This window comes from Hypomesus transpacificus, unplaced genomic scaffold (assembly GCF_021917145.1).
Source record: "Hypomesus transpacificus isolate Combined female unplaced genomic scaffold, fHypTra1 scaffold_155, whole genome shotgun sequence".
NCBI classification, from domain to species: domain Eukaryota; kingdom Metazoa; phylum Chordata; class Actinopteri; order Osmeriformes; family Osmeridae; genus Hypomesus; species Hypomesus transpacificus.
The window spans coordinates 237,236-264,496 of record NW_025813722.1 but is presented as its reverse complement, the minus strand read 5'-3'; the positions used below and the strand labels follow the sequence as shown (position 1 = coordinate 264,496).

Genomic DNA, 27,261 nt, shown 5'->3' with positions numbered 1-27,261 from the left:
GGTTTGCCAAATGTGCCTTCATAACCATTTAAACTTTCTTGTAAAAAAGAACATGCAAATGTCTGAATAAATGTTAAGCATTGACTGTCTTGGTTTAGTGCATTTTTATGTCTGGCCTATAAATTCTACCTCTACGTCCCTTTCAGTAAAAATCTGCAATTTACACGACTTACAAAACTCTCATAAGCAAATGGACATGCTCAAGACATATTGATACAAAAAGATTTTATTACAATATCAAAAGTTGACCAAATCCTAAAGAGTAGACTGGAGGCATTGACAAGGTGGATGAGAGAAACCGTTTACTTAACCATTTAACCGTTTACTACATCTGCTTGTCCTTTAGGTAGACATGAAGGTGCCAAGCTGCATTAAATACAAATGCTTGGAAACAATATGACTAAAATGTTGACAGTGAGGACTGGCAGCAACAATTATACAAAATCCAAGATAAAAGAAGCATTGGAAGAATAAAATAAAAAGGTTATGCATAATAGAAGCTCCAGCCAAGAAATATCCTACATCTGAATATAAAACACTCATGCCCTCTTGTTATCCTTCAATCTATTGGATTTAAAAAATATATATACTACAAGGTAAGGTAGCTGTTAAGTGTCTGACTAATCTACAAGGGGAAGGAGATAGGTGAATGGATGCTGAGGGGTACAGAAAAAAAACAGCTGAGCAATGGTCATTACAGAGAGCTGGAGAGTCATTCCAACAGGATTGGGCCAAGTTTCAAGATGAGCAATGCACCCCTCAACACTCTGACTTGACTCACTCTGATAAGTACTGGATAGTCATTATTATGGTGATTACTTAGTCAGTTTCATTTGCACTGTAGTTTACAGGCACAGATCAAATATTTTTTTGAAATATTTTAATTTCACTGAAGATTATTGGAGCTCATCTGACACAATTGAAACAGTTGAAAATAGTCCTATGGTCCAAACCATGCTCACCTGGCATTCTGGACTGGCTCAAATTAATGTTCAAAGTATTCATAAGGATTTCAAATGATTTCAACTCGGGTATGATAGCTGCAAATGACTATCAAGAGGCAAGTTCAGGGGAGGGCTGGTTAGAGGTGGAACCAACATACAGGCATCGTTAAAAAAAAAAGGGCTAGAACTCAGTCATATGAGAGCTCACAAGAAGTAGTCAGCCACTGGTTTTTTGGAAGGGATGCCTCTGGTCTCCTGTGGAGCTGCCTCGAATATAATGAACTCCCTCTGCAGGTGCTCATCCAGCTCCAAAATGGCCGCCACATTGCCACATCTGTGTGAGAAAGATGACTACAATTGTATGCCAAGTTGCTTAAAATGACAGGTTGACAAACACTGAAGAACAGTACATGATTTTGGCACACAACTTTTCAAAATGTTTCACACACACCTATAGCAGTAGTTGGGTGCAGACCACACAGTGAGCACTGTCTCGTTGAAGTGCCACTTGTAGCCCTCCATGACCAGCTGGTGGGCCCGGCAAATCATGTGAATATCGTTGGCTGCGTTGAACTGGGCCACCACGTCACTACCAAACAAGTAGCCTGCCCCTCTTGGACTAACCCCCCATCCTGTGGTGTCTGAGAATAATAGTGGAAGAGAGAAATGGTAAGATCAAGACAAAGAGATCTAAATGTATTATATATGAATGTCAACAACAAAAAACACCAACACAAAGTGTTATATTGTCAAACAACCAAACTGTGGGGGCCCACTGTGCAGGTTTTATACCTTCAGGGTCTGACCACAGCAGGTCACACATGGGTCCATCGTGGGGCACTTCCTGCTTCCTGTCAATAGTTCGGATCTGGTCCAGAGTCTGGATGGAGGGAGACAGGCCACCATGCACGCAAAAAATCTAGTGGACAGAAAAAGGATGTTAGAAAGGATGTTTTTTTAAATGCTGCAGAACCGCAATCTGTACAAAAGGAAAAGCCCATTTTCAATGAAACTGTTGAAAGAAATGCAATAAAATAAAGCATTCAATAAAAAAATTGCCTCAGATGGATCTTGCTTTGTGCATGGGGCATTATAAAGCCAGTAGGGCTGTCCCCACTCAGTCGACTAGTCGATTTTCTGGTCGATATGCTCTTGGTCAACTAAGATTTTTTAGTCGAGCTGCCGTATGTCAGCGTGATCTGATTCTGATTCCCGCTTGTGTCACCATTGCTGAATTAAAGATATGTTCTACAGAAATTGTAGATCATATTATTTAAGACAAATAAAGCAACTCAAAATATATATTAAAAAGAAAAGGTGTAATTGCTTTGCTTTGTTTGTTTTTTGCACACGGCACGTGCACAATTGGCCGCCGAACTACAAACTCTGCCATAGCCTACTTTATCGGTGTTATTTAGGCAAAATGGCAAAGAAATATGTGGTATGACAGCATTTTATTTACAGTACATTTACAAAGTACCGGGTGACTCAAAAAACGTTGAATGCAAACTCTGCCAACATCGGTTTATTTTCCATAGTTCAACGTTAAATATGATGTAACCTACTTCGCTCATGCTAACACACGCTGGGTTGAAAAATGAATATGCCTATTATAAGAATCACATCCAAATCGAATGACATTATCTTCTCCGGCCAAGACAACACAATCTTTCTCTGTTGCACCGTTCCCCACTCGGCTTCTACGCAAGTTCGCATGCTGCACTTTTTCAGGCATGAATAGAATGATTATTTATTTGTAAACATTGGGGATGCGCGCGCAATGTGGTTGCAGAAAACCGGGAAAGGATAGCATTTTAAATGGCAAAAGGACCACACGGATAATACAAATAGTTAGATTTAATAACACCAAAAAGGTAGAGGAGGACAGCCTTTAAGAGAGAAAGCAATTACCCATTGATCTGTCGCATCAGAATTTTGATTTGGGTCACGAAAGTCTTGAAATTGGAGTGAGAATTTCGCCCTGTAAAGACTGCATAGTCGAGCCGCAACCATGTCTTCACGTCATGTCACAAAGTTCATAATTGTACAGTTTTACAGTCCATTTTAAATGTAAAATTCGAGCAGGGCAGCTTTCAAGAGATATTGGAATTCTGCTTTTAGCCAGCTGGTCCGATTATTTTTCTGATTTGTTTAAACTGGCAATCTGAGTGAGACTGCGTCCCCATTCCACGGTTTTGACGTTAGCCTCAGTCAGACTCGCTCACTGGCAGTGTGCACAATGTTGTATTTCACTCCATTTTACCCTAAAAACGTCAGGGAGGACTGCCTAATGTACATACGAGCCTGATGAAGATAGCCAGCATCTCGGATTTCTTTAACCGAGCCTGTTTCATTCATCATTTGCCTGAGAAAGCGACCTCTGTTAGCCAGGCTAGTATTGCCAGATCACTTGGTCAAGCTATTTAAGGGTATTGGGGTCAAGTGACTTTTGTGCACAGACAAGTGAAACATAAATGTATTTGTCCAAAGGCCAAGAGCCTCAAAAAGTTAATGGCCGGGTTTCCCAGATTTGTTAAGAAGCTCCTAACGCTAAGATCTTCTTAAGAACGTTCTAAGAGCGTTCTAGAGCGCTCTTAGAACGTTCTTAAGACGCCCTCAGCGTTAAGAGCTTCTTAACGAATCTGGGAAACCCGGCCAATATCAAGGCCTGCAATCCAATGGCCAGAGATATATGATGACCTGATCGACACTCCAAGTGTAATAGACCGGGGAGAAGTTCGTCTTTTGCAACGCACATGCGCAGTTGAGCCTGCTTGACAGTTGTGTGACGTAGGGTGATAATTGGTCTATAGCGCGCTGATTTGCATGTTAAACAAACAATATTTTTTATTTGTAGTACATTGTAATAAATAATAACCAATCAGGCATTTTGTATTATATAGGCATTCAGTAACAACAGGACTGGTGACATGAGGCTTAATATTAGTAATAGCTTATTTTATAGCGGCTGAATCTGGAATGTCCAGCAGCTACATTGAGTCAGATCGGGAAAATGTTTGTACGTTTATGTTTGTCTAGTTGTCAATCTCCCTTCTTATATATGTATTTCTTGCATATTATCTCTTAAAACAATGAGGTAAAACATCACACAAAATGGTTTGATGAAAAACAATGACATTTATAGAAAGAAAGAAAAAAACATTTCAAGTTTCGATTAGTCGATTTACAGAAGTGCTTAGTCGAGTCTTGGTCGACCAAAGAAAATCTTAGTCGGGGACAGCCCTACAAGCCAGTTAACAATAGTGGCAGTTTTTTCTTGAGCCGTTAGTTCCACCTGTGGAAATATTCATGCTAAAGCATAAAAAGTCTTTCTAGACAATTCTGTGCATCAACATTTTTGCCAAGAAATTGGAAAAGGGCCTTTCTTGTTTTCACTTCGTAATGCCCCATTCAAACCTCAACATCATTAAATCAAACCTATTCAGTACAAAGAGAGGTCATACAGAAATGTTTTGTTGAGTTGTGTCAAAAACGCAGCTGGCCTGCACAGATCACTGACCTAAACACCATCAAACGAATTTGGGAAGCCTTCACAAACATTTAGGCAGTTAAAGAAACAAAGTGGGAACCAACTTCATATGAATGTCCATGATTTTGGAATGAGAGGTTCAAGAAAAAAAGGTGCCTGTATACTCAGCGATGTCCACTAATAGCTAATGTTTTAGAATGTATGTATAAGTGGATCTAGGACAGCTGTTTGATGACCAGAGAACTGCATGATAAACTGTAAACATCTAGTATTAAAATAGTATTATCACTGGCTCAAAATTAAGGCTCTATTTGGTATTTTATTTTCTGACACATTAGTTGGCCATTATGGATAAGAGCCATAGCCAGAAGATTTGGTTGGATAACAGAAATCCAATTCAGAATATTTAGAGTATTGTTTTAATTGTCAAGAGCGTTATAAAGAGCAAAATTAGCAGAAGAGGTAACACTTTAATGAGCTGGACTAATACTCTACAAACGGTTTCCTTTATATGAAGCACTTCAAATAGCTTAAAAGAAAATGTGGGGGTGTGGTGTACAGTCTATAGCCACAATATCAGAGAGGGAGACAAACTTGACAGAGGGCCGTACCTTGCCATCAATAATAGCGGAGAGAGACAGGTAGTCAAATATTTCGGTGCAGTATCGCCACACGGTGACTGAGCCATACTTGCGAAGGCACTCATCATAAAAGCCATAGACCTGGGTGATCTGCCGCGACTCATGGTTCCCCCGGATTAAGGTGATTCTGTCTGGATACCGTACCTAGAGGAAGGGAGAAAATAGTGATAGGGCAGGGAGGTGAAAGCATACCTTTAGAAACTAGTTTGGGGTTAGAGCTTATTCAGTAGAAGCATTTGCAGGTTGACAACTTTAATCCAATGACTATTGTTCAAAGAGTGAAATATAAGCTTTTTATAAATGTTATCATCGTCTTGGTAGGCTATTCCAGTTTTGAATGATAGTGATATTGTACAAAATGGTAGTTCCAGGAAGTTGCCTGTCTTTAAATAAAGTTGCCAATTTAATATTACATTTTGTACCTTAAGAGCTAGAAGCAAGAGGAACGTCTCCACACTGTAGAAACCTCTGTCAACAAAGTCTCCCATGAAAAGGTAGTTTGTCTCTGGAACATCACCTCCGACCTGCAGATTTTTACGACATGAATCAACAAAACAGCAGAAATTTGCATTATAGCCTACATAAACTGCAGTGTGGTGTATAATGGAAATGTGGTCTAGCTGATTGTAACAAAGCTAACGGTAATGCTTACAACTTTTAAACAAAACGTAACATGGAGAGATGCTGGTTGACACATACAAATACACTCACTGGCCACTTTAATAGGTACGTCTGTTTAATTTGCAATCACATGACAGCAAGTCAATGCATTTAGGCATGTAAACATGGTCAAGTCAACTTGCTGAAGTTCAAACCTAGCATCAGAATGGGGAAGAAAGGGGATTTAAGTGACTTTGAATGTAGCATGGTTGTTGGTGCCAGACGGGCTGGTCTGAGTATTTCAGAACTGCTGATCAACTGGGATTTTCACGCACAACCATATCTAGGGTTTACAGAGAATGGTCCAAAAAATTGAAAATATCCAGTGAGCGGCAGGTGTGTGGACGAAATGCCTTGTTGATGTCAGAAAAGAATGGGCAGACCGGTTAGAGTTAATAGAAAGGCAACAGTTACATATTAACCATTTGTTGCAACCAAGGTAGGCAGAATGCCAACTCTGAACACACAACACATCAAACCTTGAATCAGATGGGCTACAGCGCAGAAGACCACACTGGGTGCCACTCCTGTCAGCTAAGAACAGAAAACTGAGGCTACAATTCTCACAGGCTCTCCAAAATTGGACGATAGAAGAATGGAAAAACCTTGCCTGGTCTGATGAGTCTCGATTTCAGCTGCAAAATTCAGATACTAGGGTCAGAATTTGGCAGGAACAACATGAATGCATGGATCCATCCTGCCATGTATCAACGGTTCAGGCTGGTGGTGGTGGTGCTGTAATGGTGTGGGGGATATGTTTTGGCACACTTTGGGCCCCTTAGTACTAATTGCATTGTTAAAGCGCAACAGCCTACCTGAGTATTGTTGCTGACCATGTCCATCCCTTTAAGACTACAGTATACAAATCTTCTGATGGCTACTTCCAGAAGGACAATGCACCATGTCACAACGCTCAAATCATCTCAAACTGGTTTCTTGAACATGACAATGAGTTCACTGTGCTCTAATGGCCTCCACAGTCACCAGATCTCAATCCAATTGAGCATCTTTGGGATGTGGTGGAACAGGAGATTTGCATCATGGATGTGCAGCCAACAAATCTGCAGCATCTACGTGATGCCATCATGTCAATATGGGCTACCCATCACGGCCCGCATCAGATTCAAGACCCTGGTACTGACCTTCCGAGCGGTGAACAGGCCTGCACCTGTCTACATCCAGTCTCTCGTCCAGCCTTACACCCCCACCCGCCACCTACGGTCTTCTTCTGACAACCGTCTGGTGGTCCCACCTCTCAAGAGCGCCCACTCCCAACCCAAGCTCTTCTCCTGTCTGGCCCAATGGTGGAATCATCTCCCCACCCCCATCAGATACTGACTGTCTCTCCACCTTCAAGAAAAGGCTAAAGACACACTTGTTCCGGGAGTACAACGGTACTTAAGAAATATTTGCTGGATCAGATGTTAGTTTATTTCCTCCAGGAACACAATGACACTAATTGAGGGACTTGTTGCACTTGACGGCTAGTTGTAACTGATTTAACTACTTGTACTCACTGTGAATTATATTACATGTTGTTTAATTGTAATTTGTTTAACTACATGCTCTTCTGGTTCTACCCATTGGCACTTATTTGCTTTACACAATGTATGCTTCATGTTTTGGCTACCCGCAATGTTTTTGGGGTCTCTCGTTATTTATGATCATTGACCTATGCACTTTTTGTAAAGCTCTTTCTTGTAAGTCGCTTTGGATAAAAGCGTCTGCTAAATAAATAAATGTTAATGCAATATGGACCAAAATCTCTGAGGAATGTTTCCAACACTTTGTTGAAAGTATGCCACAAAGAGTTAAGGCAGTTCAGAAGGCAAAAGGGGGTCCAACCCGGTACTAGCGAGGTGTACCTAAAAAAGTGGCAAGTGAGTGTATGTTGTGGCATACTCTGAGCTAAAAGTTCAGTAGAACACAGAACATGTTCATGGGTTCAGAAAGAGGCGCTTTAAACTTACTCTGAACAACTCTTTCAGGTCATAAAACTGTCCGTGAATATCGCCGCACACCTGAGAAGTTTGCAAGTAGAAAGAGTTTGAGGTGCATAAAATATATGTTTCTATTTAAGTTATGTTGTTTTTTAGGCATGATTAAGTCAAGAAATTCTGAAAATACTCACCGTGACGGGAGAGTCTACCCTCTGAACGTTACTCTCCTCAACCAGAATCTCCCTGTAAAACACACACAGAAACTGGACTGATTTAACTGAATCAACTGTACAATCAAAATCAAAGTAACCAGTCATTCACTTAATTTGTGCTATAGTTGACTTTAAAGCTAACCAATCTTCTTACAGAAATATATAACAGTACCTGGCTTTGGCGCAAAGTGCTTTGACTTCATTTTCCTTGATGAGCTCACAGCGTCGTAGCTGCTCTATCTGTCTGTCCAGATCACTAATGTCTCCCATAGTCACACACATGGAGAGAGTGGGTCTCAAACACTCACTCCTCCTCACTCTCTGAGGTATAGTAGAAGCGTGTATTCTTCCCAGTTACACAGAACCAGGCCGAAAACAGGAATAAGAATTGAACGCTTTTTGGAGAAAATGTGGAGAGACAACGATCTGTGTGATTGGAAACAAACGTTGAGTAAGTGATTCGGTGGCCAGCATTTGCCAGTTAGGACGCTAGTCTTCCAAGCTTTAGCCTACAGTTGAAAATCGAGAAGCATACTATCCCAACATCCGCTAACTTGCTTTGGCAATAAACACTGAGAAATGTACTTTCACCTGAACCGAAACTACTTGGAGAGTGATCTAGCACTCAAACGTAAATTGCCTCACTGGCTACAATACCTAGCTAGGCCAGTGTTAGGTGATGATATATTGCCAGTTAGTTGGCTAACACCACTAGCTCTAGGCCAACCTCGTTTGGATAGGTTCCGTGGAATGTTTAACGATCAAATCGAAGATGAAATAGGTACACTAACTATTAGCATCTTAATTGGCGGTATGTAACTCACCGCCACCGGGCTGCGTAATACATCTCGCCAAATAAGCTGTACCACAGCTAAACTCCGTTTAAGACAAACAGACCGGTTGGATATAGCTCGGAGTTAGCTTGCTTGCTAATGAGCTAAACAGTTCCCACTAGCTAGCTCTAGTTTTATAGACGTAACTTTGCTTGCCACTGGCACTATCAGCTAGCTCTACATAAGGAGCATTTGTCAAATAACGTTGGAAACTAAATAAATACTACTACCGTGGGGAAGAAGTTGGTCTTTGATATGGGCGCCTAAAAATGCCGAATCCCAAATCTGCAGGTCTTATTTTCTTCTTTTTTGAGTACCGATTGTATATTATATATTTCCCTTTAACTGGTTTGCTGCTTTCCACGAAGTGAGGTCCGACGTAGGTACAACTTCCGGTATGGGTGCCGCGCATTGCGCACACTTGACTTCACGGGAGGGGAACGCGCGCTATGTCCACTCAAGCCCCCACCCCTCGCCCCTCGGCTTGAAGCAACGGCCCCGGTGGATGTAGGTGGTATTGCATGTACGGTTAGGTTTCCGACTCTTCCGGTCGTTTTTATTCTATTAACTCCATTCAACATTTACAAAACTATCTCCCCCAATAATTTGTGTTTGATTCTCGAACCTGGCTCATACTACTAGCTTTTTCATAGAAGAATTTCCCCCGATTTTTGCAAAGTTTGAAACCAATCCGAAATGGGTAAACTAGTAACCCATTTATTTGCTTAGTCAATGAAAGTTGCCTGCAAATGTGCTGGCGGATACTAACAGTGCATGAGCACAAAAGTTCACATTGGCCGATAGCCGATTTACATGAGCTCTCGGAGCTAGGGAAAAAAGGAGCCACTGTTTAAAGTTAGACAGGAAGACACGGAAGTGGAAAGATCGCCGCGTCCAGTCTCGCGATTTCGCTTGCCTCACTGCGCCACTGAGCACTTATCATAGAAATGACTGGGGACGCCATCTTGGAAGACAAAAGTAGCTTACTCTAGTTATATTAACTATGTGTCCACTACATAGACATAAAGAATAGACGCTGCATTGGCTGCTGGGCGCCGGCCGCCGTCTTGGAAAGGGCAAATTCCTAGTTGCGTAGCAGCAGAATAAACAAGATGCCATACCACTGTGCAGCATATTCATGCTACAATCGGCGAACTATTGCAAGCCGTTTTAACATTTATTTCTATAAATATACTAGTCACTATTTCAAAGTTACTAGTACTTATTCTTTAGTTACTAGTAACTAATCCAATAGTTACTAGTATCTATTCGTAGCCTAACTTTCATTAGATACTAGTACCTATTCTTTAGTTACCTAATCCAATAGTTACTAGTACCTATTCCTGTTTTACTAGTAACTTTCATTAGATACTAGTAACTATTCTTTACTAGTAACTAATCCAATAGTTACTAGTACCTATTCCTGTTTTACTAGTAACTTTCATTAGATACTAGTAACTATTTTTACTAGTAACTATTACAATTCTTACTAGTAACATTATTATTCTTACTAGTAACAAATGCGTTTTTACTCGTCATTGCTTATGACGAGTAAAAATGACTACTTGATAGTAACAAACGGGAATAGATACAAGTAACTATTGGATTAATTACTAGTAACTAAAGAATAGGTACTAGTATCTAATGAAAGTTACTAGTAAAACAGGAACAGATACTAGTAACTATTGGATTAGTTACTAGTAACTAAAGAATAGTTACTAGTATCTAATGAATAGTTACTAGTAAAACTGGAATAGAAACTAGTAACTATTTGAATAGATAGGCCTGCTAGTTGGACACAAATAGTAGATATCTGTAAAGCAGAGCCCCATAGGATACAATTGTAAAATTGTCAAATTTGTTACTAGTAAAACGGGAATAGATACTAGTAACTATTGGATAAGTTACTAGTAACTAAAGAATAGGTACTAGTATCTAATGAAAACTTACTATTAAAACGGGAATAGATACTAGTAACTATTGGATTAGTTACTAGTAACAACAAAATAGTTACTATAGTAACCTCTCCATACCGTCTAAAAAAGGACAACATGGTTTTATTCGGTACAAATTAAGGTTGACAATTATAAACATTAACTTAGTGAATTTCCTGTTATGAATAAATAAATAAACTAACCTTTGCTTCTTTTTGCGCTTCCCCCTTCCTCTATCCATCTCAGATTCGGACTTTAGATCTGATGTTTGACAGGTCATTAAAGTTTTTGATTTCTGCCTTGCCAGTAAGTAATTATCTATAATGACAGTTGTGTTCTGTTAAATTCTGTTAACAGGACACTTGAAGGAACAATAACTACTATTTGCCCAAAGAGACAGCACTTTTGTATAATTGGTAATTACATAATATTATTAGTTAGTTGGTAATAACAAACAATTTAAACAGTCAAGCTAAATCATTAACCAAAGTGAAGAAGCACTTTTAAATCCTCAAAACAAGAGCACAAAATGCAGTGTTAACATACCAGCTTTAGCATAGACTCTCACATCGAATTTCTTCCCGTCTTCTCCAGGGCTCTCCCGGTTACTTATTGCAGCATTTACACGTTCATCTTTAGTGTAACTAGGCCAAAAGGTCTCACCATCTGAATACCACTCCTCTGGCACAATATTTACATCCTTGCTTTTAATAAATTCTATTAACAAATACATCTGAAAAGAAAGGACAGAAAGACATTTAGTAGAAAGTATTTAAATACTGTGATAAAAACATTGTATCTTCCACAGTTCACATTGTTGAATGTGACTATGGCACACCAATTGTTTGCAGATGTTTGGTTGAACGACCCAGATCTAAGAACATATGCTAGTATATACATATAGTCAACTATGATGTCAATGTTTACTTACAGTCTCGTTCTGTCAAGCAATTGCTGTTGCGGGGATCGGATGGCTGAGCGGTTAGGGAGTCGGGCTATTAATCAGAAGGTTGTTGGTTCGATTCCCTGCCGTGCGAAATGACTGTGTCCTTGGGCAAGGCACCTCACCCTACTTGCCTCGGGGAGAATGTCCCTGTACTTGTACTGTAAGTCGCTCTGGATAAGAGCGTCTGCCAAATGACTATATGTAAATGTGTAAATGTAAATTGCTGAACGTTGTGATGATTGCCAAGGTCAGAGTCTTTTGTCAGTCAGTAAGATTATATTTCATGAAGCTTTTCAAACCATACCAAATCAATACTTAAGGGGTAGTCTTATATACATGTGTCATCAATTCAGATATTTAATAAACGCAACGATGAAAATATAAAGTAAAAAAAATTAAGTAATAAAAATAAAATAAAAATAAGTAAGTAATAACCACCCCAGTCCTTCTAGTTATGCAAAAGAGGCATGGCCACAAGTTGATTTCTATGGGGCAAAACCACACATTTCAGTGAGATGTCTGATACTGGCATATTTGAGTGTTTCTGATGGTTTGGAAATTATAAATATATTTAGGAAGGATGAGCTGAACGGGTAACAGAAGAATTCTTTCTTCTCTGAGAAAACTTTGTATACAACATAGACTCCATCACTACATTTGACAATGTTGTGTATGACACAAACATTGTTTCCAATAATGAAGACATTATCCCCTACTGATACTTTAATGGCCCATTGCTCGCTGTACATTTCCTGATATTGTGCTTTGACTGAAAGACCGCTGGGAATAGGACCAACAACGTGTTGCTTTTTCAAGGGACAGACTAAACCAGTGTCCTTCACAATAGGTTTTTGGTCAACTTCAGACAGTCTCCTTGCCCAGTGACCTGGGCAAGGGGGTATTATGGGGGTATTCAAGGGGGTATTCTGGCTTCCTCACAAACTTCTTTACCTTGTGAAGGAAATTTTCAAAAGGAAATGCAGAAATTGAGTCGAGGCAGCCATGTCATTAGACATCATGGGACAAGTGAAGTAAACCATGAACATTGTAAACAAGTTGGTCTTTGCCATATATGTCACCAAAGTGGCTAACAAAAGTTCTGAGCAACATATGAGCATATTGACTATGAGATAAGGAGCGGATCAGACTAGCCAAAATTGAAATTCCACAAAATAGCAGCATGAAGTTGTTGTATGTGTTACTATCAAAAAACTAAGACAAAACAACAGGACCTGTGTACAGCAGAAACTGCCTAAACTCAGTTGCTTTCCAACGATCGGCTTCCCTGAGGGATCTAGGTTTTCTGGCAAATTCAACAGGTATGTTAGGGCGCATTTTTACGAGTTGGGATGATATGCTGTCCACAACTTTGGCAGACAAACGAGATTTCAAGGGACCTCTAAGCCAAAGGTTAAGCAGTCTTCGAACAACACCTAAACAAACCAAATGCATGTAATCTAGTGGAAATTGAGATACCATACCAAAGTCTAATGGACTAAATGGATTTGGGCCATTGTGGTGTGCATCATCAATTTGCTGTGCAAATGATTCATCTGTCCTATGTAGGTAGTCAGTCATTAAAGGGGATGTCGTGCGGTTGTTTATGTAGAGTCCTGTTTGAGAGCATTTATCACAGCCTCAATAGCCATTGTGAGCCTTGGTGTTTTTCATAAAAGATCGAGCAGGAGTATCACAAATTACACTTTCTAACTTCAAAAATAGTCTTTTTTGTTCAAAAGTAAAACCCTCTTCTAATTCTTGGAGCTCTGTAATAAAATCTTTAAGGTATTCCTCTGCCGAACTGGGTTTTGTATGTCCACAATACAGTCCAATCACCACTGGTTCTTTCATGTTTGCACTTAGTAACAGTCCTAGGATGGAGGCCAAAGCTGTATTCGAGAACTCTTAAACAATGGCAACCCATCGATGTTAATTTGTAAAGGGAGAGTAAAACCATCTACAACAGATGTTATCATTTTGGAAATAGCTTTGCTCAGAGATTTGAGAATTCCAAAATAGTGATATTGACCTCCAGCCTTTTCAAGAATGGTGTACTGAGTTTTGGTCTTTAGAACAGTCCTTGCATCTTTCGGAAGATCTGGGTGATAGAAAACGTAACAGACTCAATAGAGCTGTTAATGCAACTTCTTAAAGTTGAAGTGGACACCGGTGCAGTCTTCCTATTCATTTCTAAAAAAAACTTTTTCAAAAGCACAAGAGAACAAAGTTTCAGCCCTCTGTGCTTGTGATGTATATTTTGTAAGCAACAGGGTGGAAAGGTTTATCTCACCTTAACCAATTAAGACGGGGTGATGGGTTGGTGCAGGTTTGGTGACCACTCTGATATGCTGAAGACAAAGAGAGAATTATACGATATAGTTTGATTGGACCTAGCCACAACACTGATAGAAAACACATCAAGTAATATGCACATATACATCATATTGTACGTATGTTACTGTATATGCACAATGTACTAAGACACAGACTGTTACCCTGGCTAAATTAGGACAATCCTTTAGAAGGAAAACTGACTGATGTCTTGTTGGTTTGTACAAATAATAAATCTGCTATTGTAATTAGCATGATACTAATAAACATAGTTTGTCAAGTTACTAGCTATATTTTTGATAGGCCAACTATCCACATGCCATATACACGTAGTTATCATTCCTGGAAACTACCTACAACTCAATTTACTGTACATGAGGCTATAGCCGGAATTAAAGTGAAGGGACACATTATCTACCATTGAATCTCTCCAAAAGCTTCCCCGGTTACTAAGTAACGCCATGGCTTTGATGACCAACTGCCAAAATAAATGTTTCCTCGGGCTATTGAGTTTTTTTTTTTTTTGAACTTCTTTTTATTTCCTTTTATCAAATGCAGTCATACAGTACATCACATCGTTACATGAAATTAAGTGCTACGGGTACAAGTCTTAGTCTAGTGGGGTTAACAGTCCACGGATGTCTTGGGCCCAAACCATCCGGATCAAGGATTATCAGAATTGAGTTACACATTAACATTGTCCACAAACACAATACATCACACATGACATTACATTAATATAGTATTCTGAAAGAGAAAGGCCTGCAAAAGTCCACTGCATAAATGGAAAAACCAAGACAAAAGAAATATATATCAGTATGTATATTCTACTTATCATATCAAATGGAAGTGTATAGCAATGGGAGACCAGTTGTTTATGAATGCCTCTCTTTTAAGTTGTAATAGTGCAGTCAAGTGTTCCATCCTGTACATATCTTGGATTCTATCCCTCCATTGGGTTATTGTGGGGGGCTGTGGCTTCAGCCAGCAAGATTTTATTACCTTATTTGCTATTAGAAGAAGGGCCCTCAGAAGTTTTGTTTGGCTATTTTCTTCAAGGTTATCAGGCAATATCCCTAAAATGAAGTGTGATGGTTCTAACGGTATGTCAATAAATAAACATGTTTTTATTTCCCTTTGTATTTTCTTCCAGTATTCCGATAACTTTGGACAGTCCCAAAATATATGTGTGTGGTCTCCCACCTTGCCACAACCCCTCCAACATTGTGCTGAGGTATTGCTCCATTTAGATGTTATAAGTGGAGTTCTGAAGTATCTCATTTTAATCTTCCATCCAAATTCCCTCCAGTTAGGACTACTGGTTACTCTGTGTCCCTGTTCACATGAGTTTTCCCATTGTTCATCAGAGATTATTATGTTCATCTCTAGTTCCCATTTTTCTTTAATATCCAAATTATTCTCCTTTAGTTCCTCCTGCAATATCCTGTATAGATGTGATATGAACCTTGCTTTCACTGTTGTTTCAATTGTCGATATGAAGAACTTTTCTAATCTGGATGGTGGTGAGCAGAGCTTTTCCCATTCCTGGTGTGTATGTAAATAGTGTCTTATTTGTAAATATCTGTAAAAGTCTTGGGTTGGTAACTCATATTTCTCTTGAAGCTGTTCAAATGACTTCAATACACTTCCTTCGAACAGCTGGTCCAGTACCACTATACCCCTCTCCCTCCATCTTTCAAAACACCTGTCTAGTCTAGCAGGAAGAAAGTCTGAATTGCTTGCTATTCTTATAGCTCTGGAAATAGTCATGGGGAGGTTTAATTTTTTCCTCACAACTGACCATATTTTTAGAGTATTTTTAACCCATATGTTGGTAATCTTCTTTTTCCCACAGTGGTCCAAAGTCAGGAATGGGAATGAGTCCAGTGGTGTATTTGGGCATTCACTTTGCTCCATTCCCACCCATATAGTGTCTGTTTCTTGGGATAGCCAAGCAACCATTGCTCGTAATTGGGCTGCCCAGTAATATTTTTTCAGGTCTGGCAAGTTCAAGCCTCCGTTGTCTTTTGGGCATAGTAGTCTTCTAAGTTTAAGTCTGGGAGGTTTGCTTTGCCATATAAATTTGGATAACCATTTGTTAAGTGCAGTAAAAGTGGCCGCAGGAACATATATAGGTAGTGATTGAAAAAGAAAGAGCAATCTTGGCAGGACGTTCATTCTTATCGTTTCTATTCTCCCTATCAATGAGAGTGGCAGGATTTCCCATCTTGTGAGGTCTGCTTTTATGTGGCCCATCAATTTTCCATAGTTGATCTTGAACAGTTTTGATAAATCTGTTGTAATGATAATTCCCAGGTATCTAAATCCCTGTGACCAGTGAACATTAAGCCTTCCTGTTAGTTGTATAGGCCATTGTCCAACTAACATCATTGCCTCTGATTTTGATTGGTTGATCTGATAGCCAGAGAGTTCTCCATATTCTTTTAAAGTGTCCATCAACGCAGGAACAGATATGACTGGATCACTTATGTAAGTCAGGATATCATCTGCATAGAGAGATATCTTATGTTCTCTATTTCCCATGTCTTTTATACCTTTTATTTCCTTATTCTGTCTTATAGCTGCTGCCAAGGGTTCAATATTTATAGCAAAGAGCAAGGGACTGAGGCAGTCTCCCTGTCTCACCCCCCTCTGCAATTCGAAGAACTCAGAACAGCATCCATTAACTCTGACACGCGACTTTGGATTTTTGTATATGGCTCTGACCCAATTTACGAACTCTGGGTGAAATCCCATTACCGATAGTGTTTTGTACAAGAAGTCCCAGTTCACCGTATCAAATGCTTTCTGTGCGTCAAAACTTATGAGCATTGATGTCTGCTTATTTTTCTTAGAACAGGTAAATATGTTAAGAGTTCTTCTTATATTATTAGCACCCTGTCTGCTGGGAATGAATCCTGTTTGATCCGGGTTAATCAGCGTTGTAATATGTTTTTGGACTCTTCGTGCTAAAATACTTGTCAATAATTTCTGGTCATTGCATATCAGGCTAATGGGTCTATATCCTTCGCAGAGTGTTGGGTCCTTTCCTTCTTTATGAATCACAGATATAATGGCCCGTGACCATGTCTCAGGGGGGTCATTTTTGGAGAGAGCGTATCTAAACACCCTGGTTAGGATCGGCACCAAATCATTTATAAAGCATTTATAGAATTCTCCAGAAAAGCCATCCTCCCCTGGCGAACTATTATTTTTCAATCTTTTTATTGCATCTCTTATTTCTATTTCTGAAATTGGTGTTACCATGCTTAGCGATACTTCTTCTGACAATTCAGGGAGGTTTAAATTAGCTAAGAAGGTGTTAGTATTGTCTGTTGTTGTTTGTAATTTGGGTTCTTTGTACAGATTTTGGTAAAATGATGCAAATGCATCTGCCACCTCCTTGGGATGAGATACTGTTCTTGCCACTGTTGGATGAACAACCTTAGAGACAGTTCGGTTGGCCTGAGCCTTGCGAAGTTGGAAAGCTAGGAGGCGGCTGGCTCTGTTGCCCATCTCATAGTATCTCTGTCTAGAGAATCGTAGAGCTCCCTCTGCTTTATATGATAAAAGCTTATCCAAAGATTTTCTGGCCTCCTTAAGTTCAGTGGCAGTATTAGATGATCTATTATTTTTGTGTTGTATTTCTAGGAGCTTTATCTTGTTTTCTAGGCTCAACTGTTCCTCCAGTCTCCTCCTCTTCAGTTGTGATGATATCTGTATGATTTTCCCTCTTATAACTGCTTTTGCTCCCTCCCATAAAATTGACGGGTTAACTTCTCCATTATCATTTATCTCAAAGTATTCTTTTAATTGTTGTCTCAAATCCTCTACTATTTCTGTGTTGTTCAGTAGAGATACATTCAACCTCCAATATCTGAAAAAAGAGTACCTGCCCAGGTCTATTTTCAATATGATTGGGGCATGATCACTCAGAGTTATAGGTTCAATCTGACATTCTATTACTTTGTACATGTATTGTTAAGGAAGGCAGAAGAAATCAATCCTTGAATAACTGTTGTGTACATTAGAGAAAAAACTGAAGTCCTTCCCTTTAGGGTTTTTAGTTCTCCATGGGTCTACAAGTCCCAGTTCAGAGATGAAATTATTCAGTGTATGTGATTTCGGACTTTGGGGGCCTTTTTCTATTGGGTTCCTGTCTTTTTTCCCATCTTGAACTGCATTGAAGTCCCCTCCAATTACTAGCATACCTTTAGAATTTTCTGCAATGATGTTCGCAATTTCTTTGAAAAAACCTGGATCGTATTCGTTTGGAGCATATAGATTCAAAATGGAAATCTCAGTTCCTCCAACACTTCCAACCACCATGACATATCTTCCTGATTTATCCTGCACCACCTTCTCTGCACTAAAGGCCAGAGTTTTACTTATTAAAATCGCCACCCCTCTTTTTTTCCCATTTGAGGCACTATACACTAAATTTACCCATTCCCTCTTTAATTTTATGTGTTCTTTCTCAGATAAGTGAGTTTCTTGTAGCAATGCAATTGAGCATTGCATTTTCTTTAACTGATAGAATATTTTTTTCCTTTTTATAGGATGGTTTAGTCCACGGACATTGTAACTCACTACGGTCAGTTTATCCATGTGGATAACAGTACCCCTTCATTCTGTCTTTAAAAGTTAACATATATTTTCCAGAGATATACCCGTATTCAAAAAAAATCTTATGTGACTGCATAGTTATAAAATACACATGTAATATCCACCATTGTGGAAAACAAGAACACACAATCAGAACAAGGAAGAAGCAGACTTCCAAAAACCCGACTGATCTAACAAACATAAAATCAGTCTCAACAAGGACGGAGAGTTGTGACAGGTGTCTCCGGGGGTGTGCACTCAGTGCGTCTAGGCTACACGCAAGTCCGAAGTCTTTGCTATGGCCTGTGGTGCTCGTGGAAGTGGAGCGTAAAGAAACAAAAAAGAAAAGCTCCTCGGTTGAGGAGAACCTGTTTTTTTTTTTTTTTACATAATATTAATAAACTTTCTATGATCAAACTAGCCAGAAAATATTAATCTTACCAATAAACTGAATCCTCATTTCCCTCAAAGTCTACTCACAGCCCAGTGTTTTTACTTGTTCCTTCGTTATCGCCGTGAAGGAAGCTTTTCAGATCTGCATTGGAAATCACGTTCGCTCTGTTTGATGTTGAAGTCTCAGTCCAGCTATTCCGTAAAAGTCCTGCCCTGAGCGTCTCACATTCTTCCAGGTGTACATGGATACCGATCGCATGAAGTGTTGGTGCCGCATCCGACAGTGTCATGAAGGTCTTAGCTCCCGTCTTCAGGTGAATTTTCAGCTTGGCAGGGAACGGCGATTGAGCTTTTATGTTCTTTTCTTTAAGTTGCTTTATCACCTCCCTAACTTGCTTGCGTTTCTTCTGGATGTCAGACGTGTAGTCTTGGTCAAAGAAGATCTTCTGCCCTATATACATCACACCTCCTCGGTGTTTCCATGCTTCTTGAATTACCAATTCCTTAGTTCTGAAGTCGAGGAATCTGACGATGATCGACCTCGGAGGGCTCCCTGGGTCTGTCGGTTTCATGGTCAGAGATCGGTGTGCCCTCACTATATTTAAATTCAGGTCTTCTGGTAATGTCAGTGATGTTCGGATGAGATTGCTTATGTAGCTCAGCATATCATTGTTTTCGTTATCTTCTGTTACTTCGTACACACGGAGATTGTTGCGTCTAGCTCTGGACTCTAGATCCACACATTTTGCCGTTAGGCTGGCATCTCGTTGTAGCAGATAGCGAAGGGCCCTTTCATGTCTTTGTGTCTTATCTTCGGCAGCCCCTAGCCTCTGCTCGTACTCTGTCACTCGTTGTTCAAGTTGTGTCTTCCTTTCAGCTACCTCACTGAGCGCAGTTTCTACTCTTGCTAACGAGTTTTTGGTGTCTGCAGAGGCTTCAGAATGTTCATTCCTGAATGTGCGCAACTCGGCTAGCACAGCCGCCATGTTCTCGTCCTTGCCTGAGTCACTTTGACTTTGTTGGTCTTTGTAGGGTTTTGGAGTTTTGTTGTTCTTCTTTTCGTTCTCTTTTCGAACACTAGACATCACGGATAATTATTGTGAGTAGTTTAGATGGGAAACAAAAGTGTAATTAAATTTTGGCCAGTTTTTAAAAGTTCTCCTCCAGGAGCTTCCGAATCAGGCTGTTGCCTCGGTCATGACGTCACAGGAAGTCCTATTGAGTTTTTTAATACGGAATGTTTTGATAACTGTACAGTATCTATACAAGTACAATGCTGTGACATGACGTTTTTTAATTGGTACTAACTATATCTCTACATTTTCGTAACATTCCTTACTGTACGAGTGTCGAGAGCTGTGTAGGCTACAGTAGCGGTCGATATCGGCACCCTATACTGTACAGTACAGCAGTCGGCTACATTGGATTTACATGATACAGTACTGTAGTATCATGTTGGCCTGTACCATGTTGGTACAATGTAGCCTATGTGTAATCGGTGAGGATTCAATAACTGGCAACATAGTTAACTAGAATATAAAGTTAACGTTAGCTGTACTACCAATATTACGGCTATTGAACCGTTGTACCGTTGTCTACGGTACATTTGGTCTTGTAGATGAATTAAAAGAAAGATAATCTTTCTCTGTATGGGGTTTTTTGTAATATTTTGTGTAACATTATTTGGGAAAATACATTAAAACAACATTAAAGTAAGTGTAACTTACCAATACAGATGGTCTGCTGGCTGACAATTCTTCTTTGACAGTTGACCAACGTTTCAAAAGCTTATTCTAAAACTGGTTGTTCCCATCCTTGATTGTGATTGGCTATATGGCGTTCCATGCCGTTGTAAAATCCAGCATAACCTCACAGGTTGTCCTCATAACATTCTTTAACATTCCATATTACTACGCAAATAGGCTTCGCGTCGTGCCTAACAACTCCCCTTACCTGTTCTAAAATCAGCGTAAACCACGGCCTTTTGGGGCTTATTGCTTAAATGTATGTATATTCTCGAGCTTGTCTCAGCGCGAGCATCAGCTGCGCGTATCCATCGTTACAAACATGTGTTTTAGATCTAGTGCGAAGTCGTGAAGTGGGAATATAACATAATAGACGACTATTTTTAAATATGCAAACTATTTTTAAAGACCAGAAATCCAATCATTTTATGTTTGGGAAAGTGTCAAACGTTTTTTAATAATATACTCAATTTTCGAATCCGTTTCGAAAGCGGGCCGGTTCCGTAGAATGATACTAAGATTGTAGCTAGCATTTGTATCAAATCTGGAGCGGATCCACAAAACGGATACGACTGTTACGCGGATCTGCCGGAACTTAGCCGGATCCGGCGCGGAATCAGCTGCCATCTGGGTAGTATCATATTAAAGTTACTAGTTAAACGGTAATACATACTAGTAACTATTGGATCAGTTACTCGTAACTAAAGAATAAGTACTAGTAACTTTAAAATAGTGACTAGTACGTTTATAGAAATAATTGTTAAAACGGCCTGCCATACAGGGGATTACTTTTCACAAGTATACTTAACATTTCAGTACTATTTGTTGAATGTTGTGAATAGAATCTTACTAGAGTTGAGAAATTTGGATCAAGAATCTTTGGTATTACTGTACTGATATTGTAGCTAGCAAGCCAGCCTAGCCCTGTGTTTACTGCACCGGCTGGTGTTTAAGAATGTATAATACATTACAGTACAATTCATGAACTGTAATCACCAAATGCATCATGGGCAGTGTGCACTAGTGAATATTGCAACAGGAACAATGTGCGTAAGACTTTAAAGGATGCATCTATTACAATTATATACTGGTATTGGGCTTATTAAAGTTATGTCTTATGAATTTAGAAGTTTGCTTAGGCTTAAAAATTGATCAGGGTGTGGGTAACAGGCTGTATTTGTGTCTTAATCTCTTCATTCCAGAAGCAACCTTGAAACCGGGCTGAGACGGCACCCGAGCAGGTGGGACGCGCCGGCAAGAACAACTCCCTGACGCATGAGAAAGCTCAACCCTCTTTACATCTTTTTATCTTACTGCACTGTATAATATATGCTGGGGCAGGGACAGAGTAAGTAAGACTTTATTTGTATAGCACTTTTCATACAAGAATTGCAGCTCAAAGTGCTTTACATAAAATCAACAAAAACAATAATACAAGTGTTGATCTAACTAGCCGCACTCTATCTGCGGTCTCTCGAATCCGTCTTAGATCAGAGCTGCCACTTGCAGTTTCTAATACACAAACATGACAAGGTGGTAGACAGGACAGGAAGTAATCTTCAGCATAACGAGGAGAGAGAAGACAAAAAAAGGCAACCCCCAGACTATGCTCCTAGAGGAGTACAGTGTGGGCTTTTTTACAGCTCTAGCCATTTCCTTAATTTTTCGATATGCCAGGGCAGCGCCTAATCTAATCAGCAAAAGCCTGTAATTGTGGATCCAAATAGGTAGATGTCTTCATTGTCCTCCACGGAAAGCGCCGCTGGACACCCAACGCGTCCATCGAGTAGCCAGCTGCAAACGTCCCGTCAGGACAGTCAGGTTCCCCCGAACCCAAGATGGTGTCAATTGCATTAAGAGACCAGCTGATCAAATCCATGATTTTTAGTTCGGAGAGCAGTGCGGAGAGAGTCTCTCAGTATAAGACACAAGACACAGGACTAGACAATACGATAGAAGCCAAGCAGGGAAGGTCATGGGAGGACAGGGAGAAAATGCGACCGCCTTCGTCGAGAGCCAAAGCCAAAAAGAGAACCCGTTGGACTTCGTGAACCAGCCCAACTCTGTTGCGGGTAGGGAAACGTAGACAAACCCAGAACTCTGTACTGGTTGATTTCCTACAGTTGCATTAAAGGTCACATGACATGAAAACTTCACTTTAGGAGGTTATTTAACATCAATATAAGCTCTAAAGAATTTATAACACATTACAGTACAATTCTAGTGCTATATCATTAGCTGTATCACGGGCATGGCACTATCTATAATTCCAGTTATTAATATTTGTGGCAACTTAATCACCAAATGCATCACGGGCACTGTGCACTATATAGCAACGGGAACAATGCTCGTAAGACTTTATACAGGATGCATGTATTAAAGTTATGTTTTGTGGTTATTAAATGTATATCTTATGAACTTTGAAATGTGCTCAGGCTTAAAACACTGTGTCTCACACAGGGTGTGGGAAACAGGCTGTATTTTGTGTTGTTATCTCTCCATTTCAGAAGCAACCTTGAATCCGGGCTGAGACAGCACCCGATCAGAAGGGATGCGTGGGGAAGAACAAACTCCCTGATACACGAGAGAACCAGCTCTGCCCTTTTTTGATATTTCTGTTTCAATTGCACTGTATTATATATATTGGGGCAGGGACAGATAGCCAGTTGAACTTCGTGCATTAAAAATATCAGCATTAAAGCTGATATTATCGGACGTCTGCGACTCCAGACCACTCTTTCTAGAACCCATATTTGTGTAACGTAGTGGAAATGTTGGTCATATGCATAGATGTATGTGTATGAAATCTATAATCTTCTATGTTCATTGGTAAGAGACAGGAAGGCAAGATAATTAAGTTGAGTTCAAAGGAATGTGAGGTGCTGATGGCTCTGTGGGCAGCTTGCCCTGGGGGATGGGTGAAGCATCTTATATGGCCTTCTGTCCTCTGGTTACTGTAAGGGGTCAATGAGATAGTTGCTCTGAACTTTGGCTAGAAGGACTGTGTCCTGTTTCATTGTTTGTGTTAATTAAAAGTATTGTTTGAAGATGGTCACACAAAGGACAGTTGACCATTTGACTGGTCAACCCCTGTGGCTTTATTATCTACTGCTCTGGAGAGAGCTGTGACATCAAAGAACCTTGGGACACTGGACACTTGGTATTGTGTTAAGCTGTCACTAAGTTGAGTTAGCCAATCACAGAGTTTGCTACATTGATTGATTGACCATATAGAATGCCATTTGATCTTAAGTTTATATAAGGCAGTGCATGTGTGCTGGCTGATCATCACTCCTGCGAACGACCTGTGTGGATGGCACACCTCCTTCGCTGTGATTGATCAGCAAAGCTTTGTTTATGTAATTGTATAGTCTAATAAATTGTATTAAAACCATATCCCTTGACTATTCAGATCGACACAGTGCCACTCGAATTCTTCCTTTACACTTGGTGCCGAAACCCGGGATCCTCGTCTGCTCAGCGTTTGACAGACTTCTCCCTCTGATGGCGATTTGATCAGTCCGGCTGGAACAGCTGCCTTAACCTCCAATTTTTCGGAGACAGCGGGGCCGATTCTAGGGGAGTTTTACTGGTTGCGCTGTTGCATGACGCGGGATCTTAAAGGAACAGGTGAGATATTCTTTTTGGTCACTGTGTGATATTGAATTGTCTAAATATGGTTATAGGCTATTGCCAATAATTCGGTTAGGTTAATTGGGAGGGCAGAGGCCGGAGGAAAACTTTGTCCTGTACTGTTGAAGTCCGTACAAATTAGGAAACGTTTGGAACGTTTGTCCTGTTACGTTAAAGTCGTACGAAAGCATGCAGGGTTGCGTTGACGAACGCACAAAGGGTCATAAGTCACATGTGATATCGTGTTGTGTGTCTTAAAGTCCCTGGGTCAGGAATTGTATTGAGTTCTGAGTCCCTAGAAGAGGTTTAAGTCCTTTTCCGGTATTGGGTTAGAGTCCCTGGGTTAGAGTCCCTGAAGAAAGAGTAACCAGCTGAGTGTTTAAAAAAAAAAAAAAAAAAAAAGGTTAGGAAGTGTCCTATGAAATTTCAAAGTGAGTTTGTAAACACGCGTGTTCATTTTTGTTTGACTTGCAAGTTATGTTTTTTGAGGTTTAAAGAAGTATGGGTAGTAATTAATGGTGTCAACGTAAAAGCTATATCTACAAATTACAAAAATCAAAATTTTTAATTATTTTTTATTTTGGTTTGAACGTTTGTAATTTCCGATTGTAGGCTATTCGGTAAGGGTATATGTTCATTGACAAGTTGTGAAATCGGAATTTGAGAGTAAAAAAAAAGAAAGGAAGGGGGTAATTGTGTCTTTATGTTCCTTCGTTGGTTATTGTTGGTTCAATGTGTTCAAATACGGATTGTAATTCGAAAATGAATAGGGCTAAAGATGGTCTGGAGGCAGAATTAACCTGTCCAAACATTGATTACATGAAGCAAAAGTATGGTAACGATAGTTTATTGCAAATGCAAATATGGATTGATATATGTGGATTTCGGAGTGTGGGGTCATTTTGTTGTGGAATTATGAAAAGCTTGTGCAGAGAGAAATTGTTACACGATTTGGAAAATAATAGATGTAAGCTTGGTTGGATGGCTTTTCAGAATTGGATGGAGGTAGGTAGAGTCAAAGAGAAATAGATATTAGAACAGATAGTGTGGGGAAATTTTCATATATTTCCACACAGATTCACGATTCAAATTGTATGGCTGTTCCGCAGACCAACTTTGCGGTGGGTATTCATCCGTAGCCCGTAGTGGTTAGCGGGTGGATGCGCAGGCGCATTAGGTCTTGCTGGCTAAGCGAGAAGAAACTGAGGTCAGACGTTTGTCTTACGACTGAAGTGTTTTCTGACAGACGGTTGTCTAAGATAAGTCAAGAAAGCAGGATTCTGGAATTTGTTTATAGATTTGCTTTGGATTCCCGCAAAGATTGCGGCTTGTGCTTTGACTTGCACTATTGCACTATTGCCTATTATTCAAAAGAAGGAGAAGTTAAAGTCCCCTCCGGTACAAAAGGGTTTGAGTCCCTAAGAAGGAGAAGTTAAAGTCCCCTCCGGTACAAAAGGGTTTGAGTCCCTGAACGAGTTTAAGAATGTTATAGGCTTGGGTGGCATTGCTTCTGTCTCGAGGGACAGCACTGAGTTACGATTGATCAAAGTGAATGCAGAACATGTTTAAATGTGGTTGGAAAACATGTAGGAAAGTCGAAGACACAAAGTTAGGCCAACACGATTGGATAGGAATGGTCAATCTATGTTGAGCACAAAATGTGTGGTTTGATTGGGTGTATTGAGCATTATGGACGTGAATGTACGGAGATGTGTCATCACTGTTGAAAGTTTTCTGGAAATTGGGGGCAAACTCGCAAATTCTTGACCGTAAATTGAAGTCCGAACTGGTGACGAAGGCTACAATGTTGACACACGTACACAGATGAAACACTTGGGAGAGACTTTGTTATATTCTCTTCAGATTCTTATGGATGTTTATCGGTTATGACATCGTTGGTAGAGGAGTGACGATTGACCTGTTATATTGTTTTACAACTGTGTGTTAACCGATATTTGATGTTAGATTTTACATCTGTCTGATTTGTTTTGAGGATGGAGACAGTCTGTTCTTGAAAATGCTAATGTTAATTCTTTGGCTGAATTCTCCATTTGAAAAGAGGCGCATGCGCTTGAGTCTAGCGGCTCATTCTGCGTGCAGTGGCCCACAACATCATGAGTGATAAAAAAAAAAAAAAAAAAGAGAAAACCAAAAATACACTCATCTGAAAGAGAATTTGACGTTGAAAATAGAAATGTATTGGTTTGAAACACATGTGTGTTTCTGTTTCTTTGTCAAAGTTAAGAAAATATTGTGAGTTGGCATACTTTTGATTTGGAAATCATGTACAGACCGAGTTTCTATCTTATGAGCTTGATTCGATATTGGATTAGTAGGCTATGGCGCTGCTAAATTTCGGTTCTTGGGTCAGATAATTGGTAAAGGCCAGTTTTGGCAACGAAAGCGATATTCATTCGAAGAATTACAATCCAAGGTTATTGAAACGTTTATAGAGTTTTTATGTGTTCAAACGGAAATTTCAGTTTATGTTGTTAAAGGAATATTTTTTGTTTAGGCCTACGTATTGAATTTATCTGGAAATGTTGCTTCGGTTTTGTGTTATGTGAATGAGGTTACTGTAATATCTACATTTGATTGTAACATGTGCGTACTAGATATCCATTGACATGGAAGCAATTGATGGTTTTTATTTTCATCTGTGTGGGAAGTTCACAGATGTGATGGTTGTTTAAAGAAATATGTAAAGGGTTATGAAGACGTGATTAGAAAGGTTGATATGATTTTAGTTCCGTTTTAGGCCAGCCTGTTGAACGAAGTCTGTAACAAATTGTTAGGATAGCTTTGGGATCTGAGAGGAAAAGATCAAAGCTGTGACTTTGTTAGCTAGCTAATGGCTAACAACGAAAACGTGGAGAAAGTGCATTTTGCTGTCCGGAGACCGAGGAGAGTCCAGGAAGTTGAATTTGCAACTGTGGTAGCGACATTTGTAGCTA

General features: G+C 39.8%; 1 protein-coding gene across 2 annotated transcripts; it reads right to left on the bottom strand.

Moving 5' to 3' along the window:
• Nucleotides 1-208: 208 nt before the first annotated feature.
• On the bottom strand, nucleotides 209-9,153 carry LOC124488910 (serine/threonine-protein phosphatase 4 catalytic subunit B-like). Of its 2 annotated transcripts, none has more exons than XM_047051451.1 (9): nucleotides 8,948-9,153; nucleotides 8,060-8,313; nucleotides 7,867-7,918; nucleotides 7,706-7,756; nucleotides 5,498-5,599; nucleotides 5,046-5,219; nucleotides 1,737-1,863; nucleotides 1,396-1,585; nucleotides 209-1,278 (listed from the first exon to the last, which is right to left on the bottom strand). In XM_047051451.1, the coding sequence occupies exons 2-9, from the start codon at nucleotides 8,167-8,169 to the stop codon at nucleotides 1,149-1,151; spliced, it is 936 nt and encodes a 311-aa protein (XP_046907407.1). In that variant the 5' UTR covers nucleotides 8,170-8,313; nucleotides 8,948-9,153; the 3' UTR covers nucleotides 209-1,148. The 2 variants fall into 2 exon arrangements, with proteins under 2 accessions (XP_046907407.1, XP_046907406.1); XM_047051450.1 differs by having other exon boundaries at nucleotides 8,951-9,153.
• Nucleotides 9,154-27,261: the final 18,108 nt, after the last annotated feature.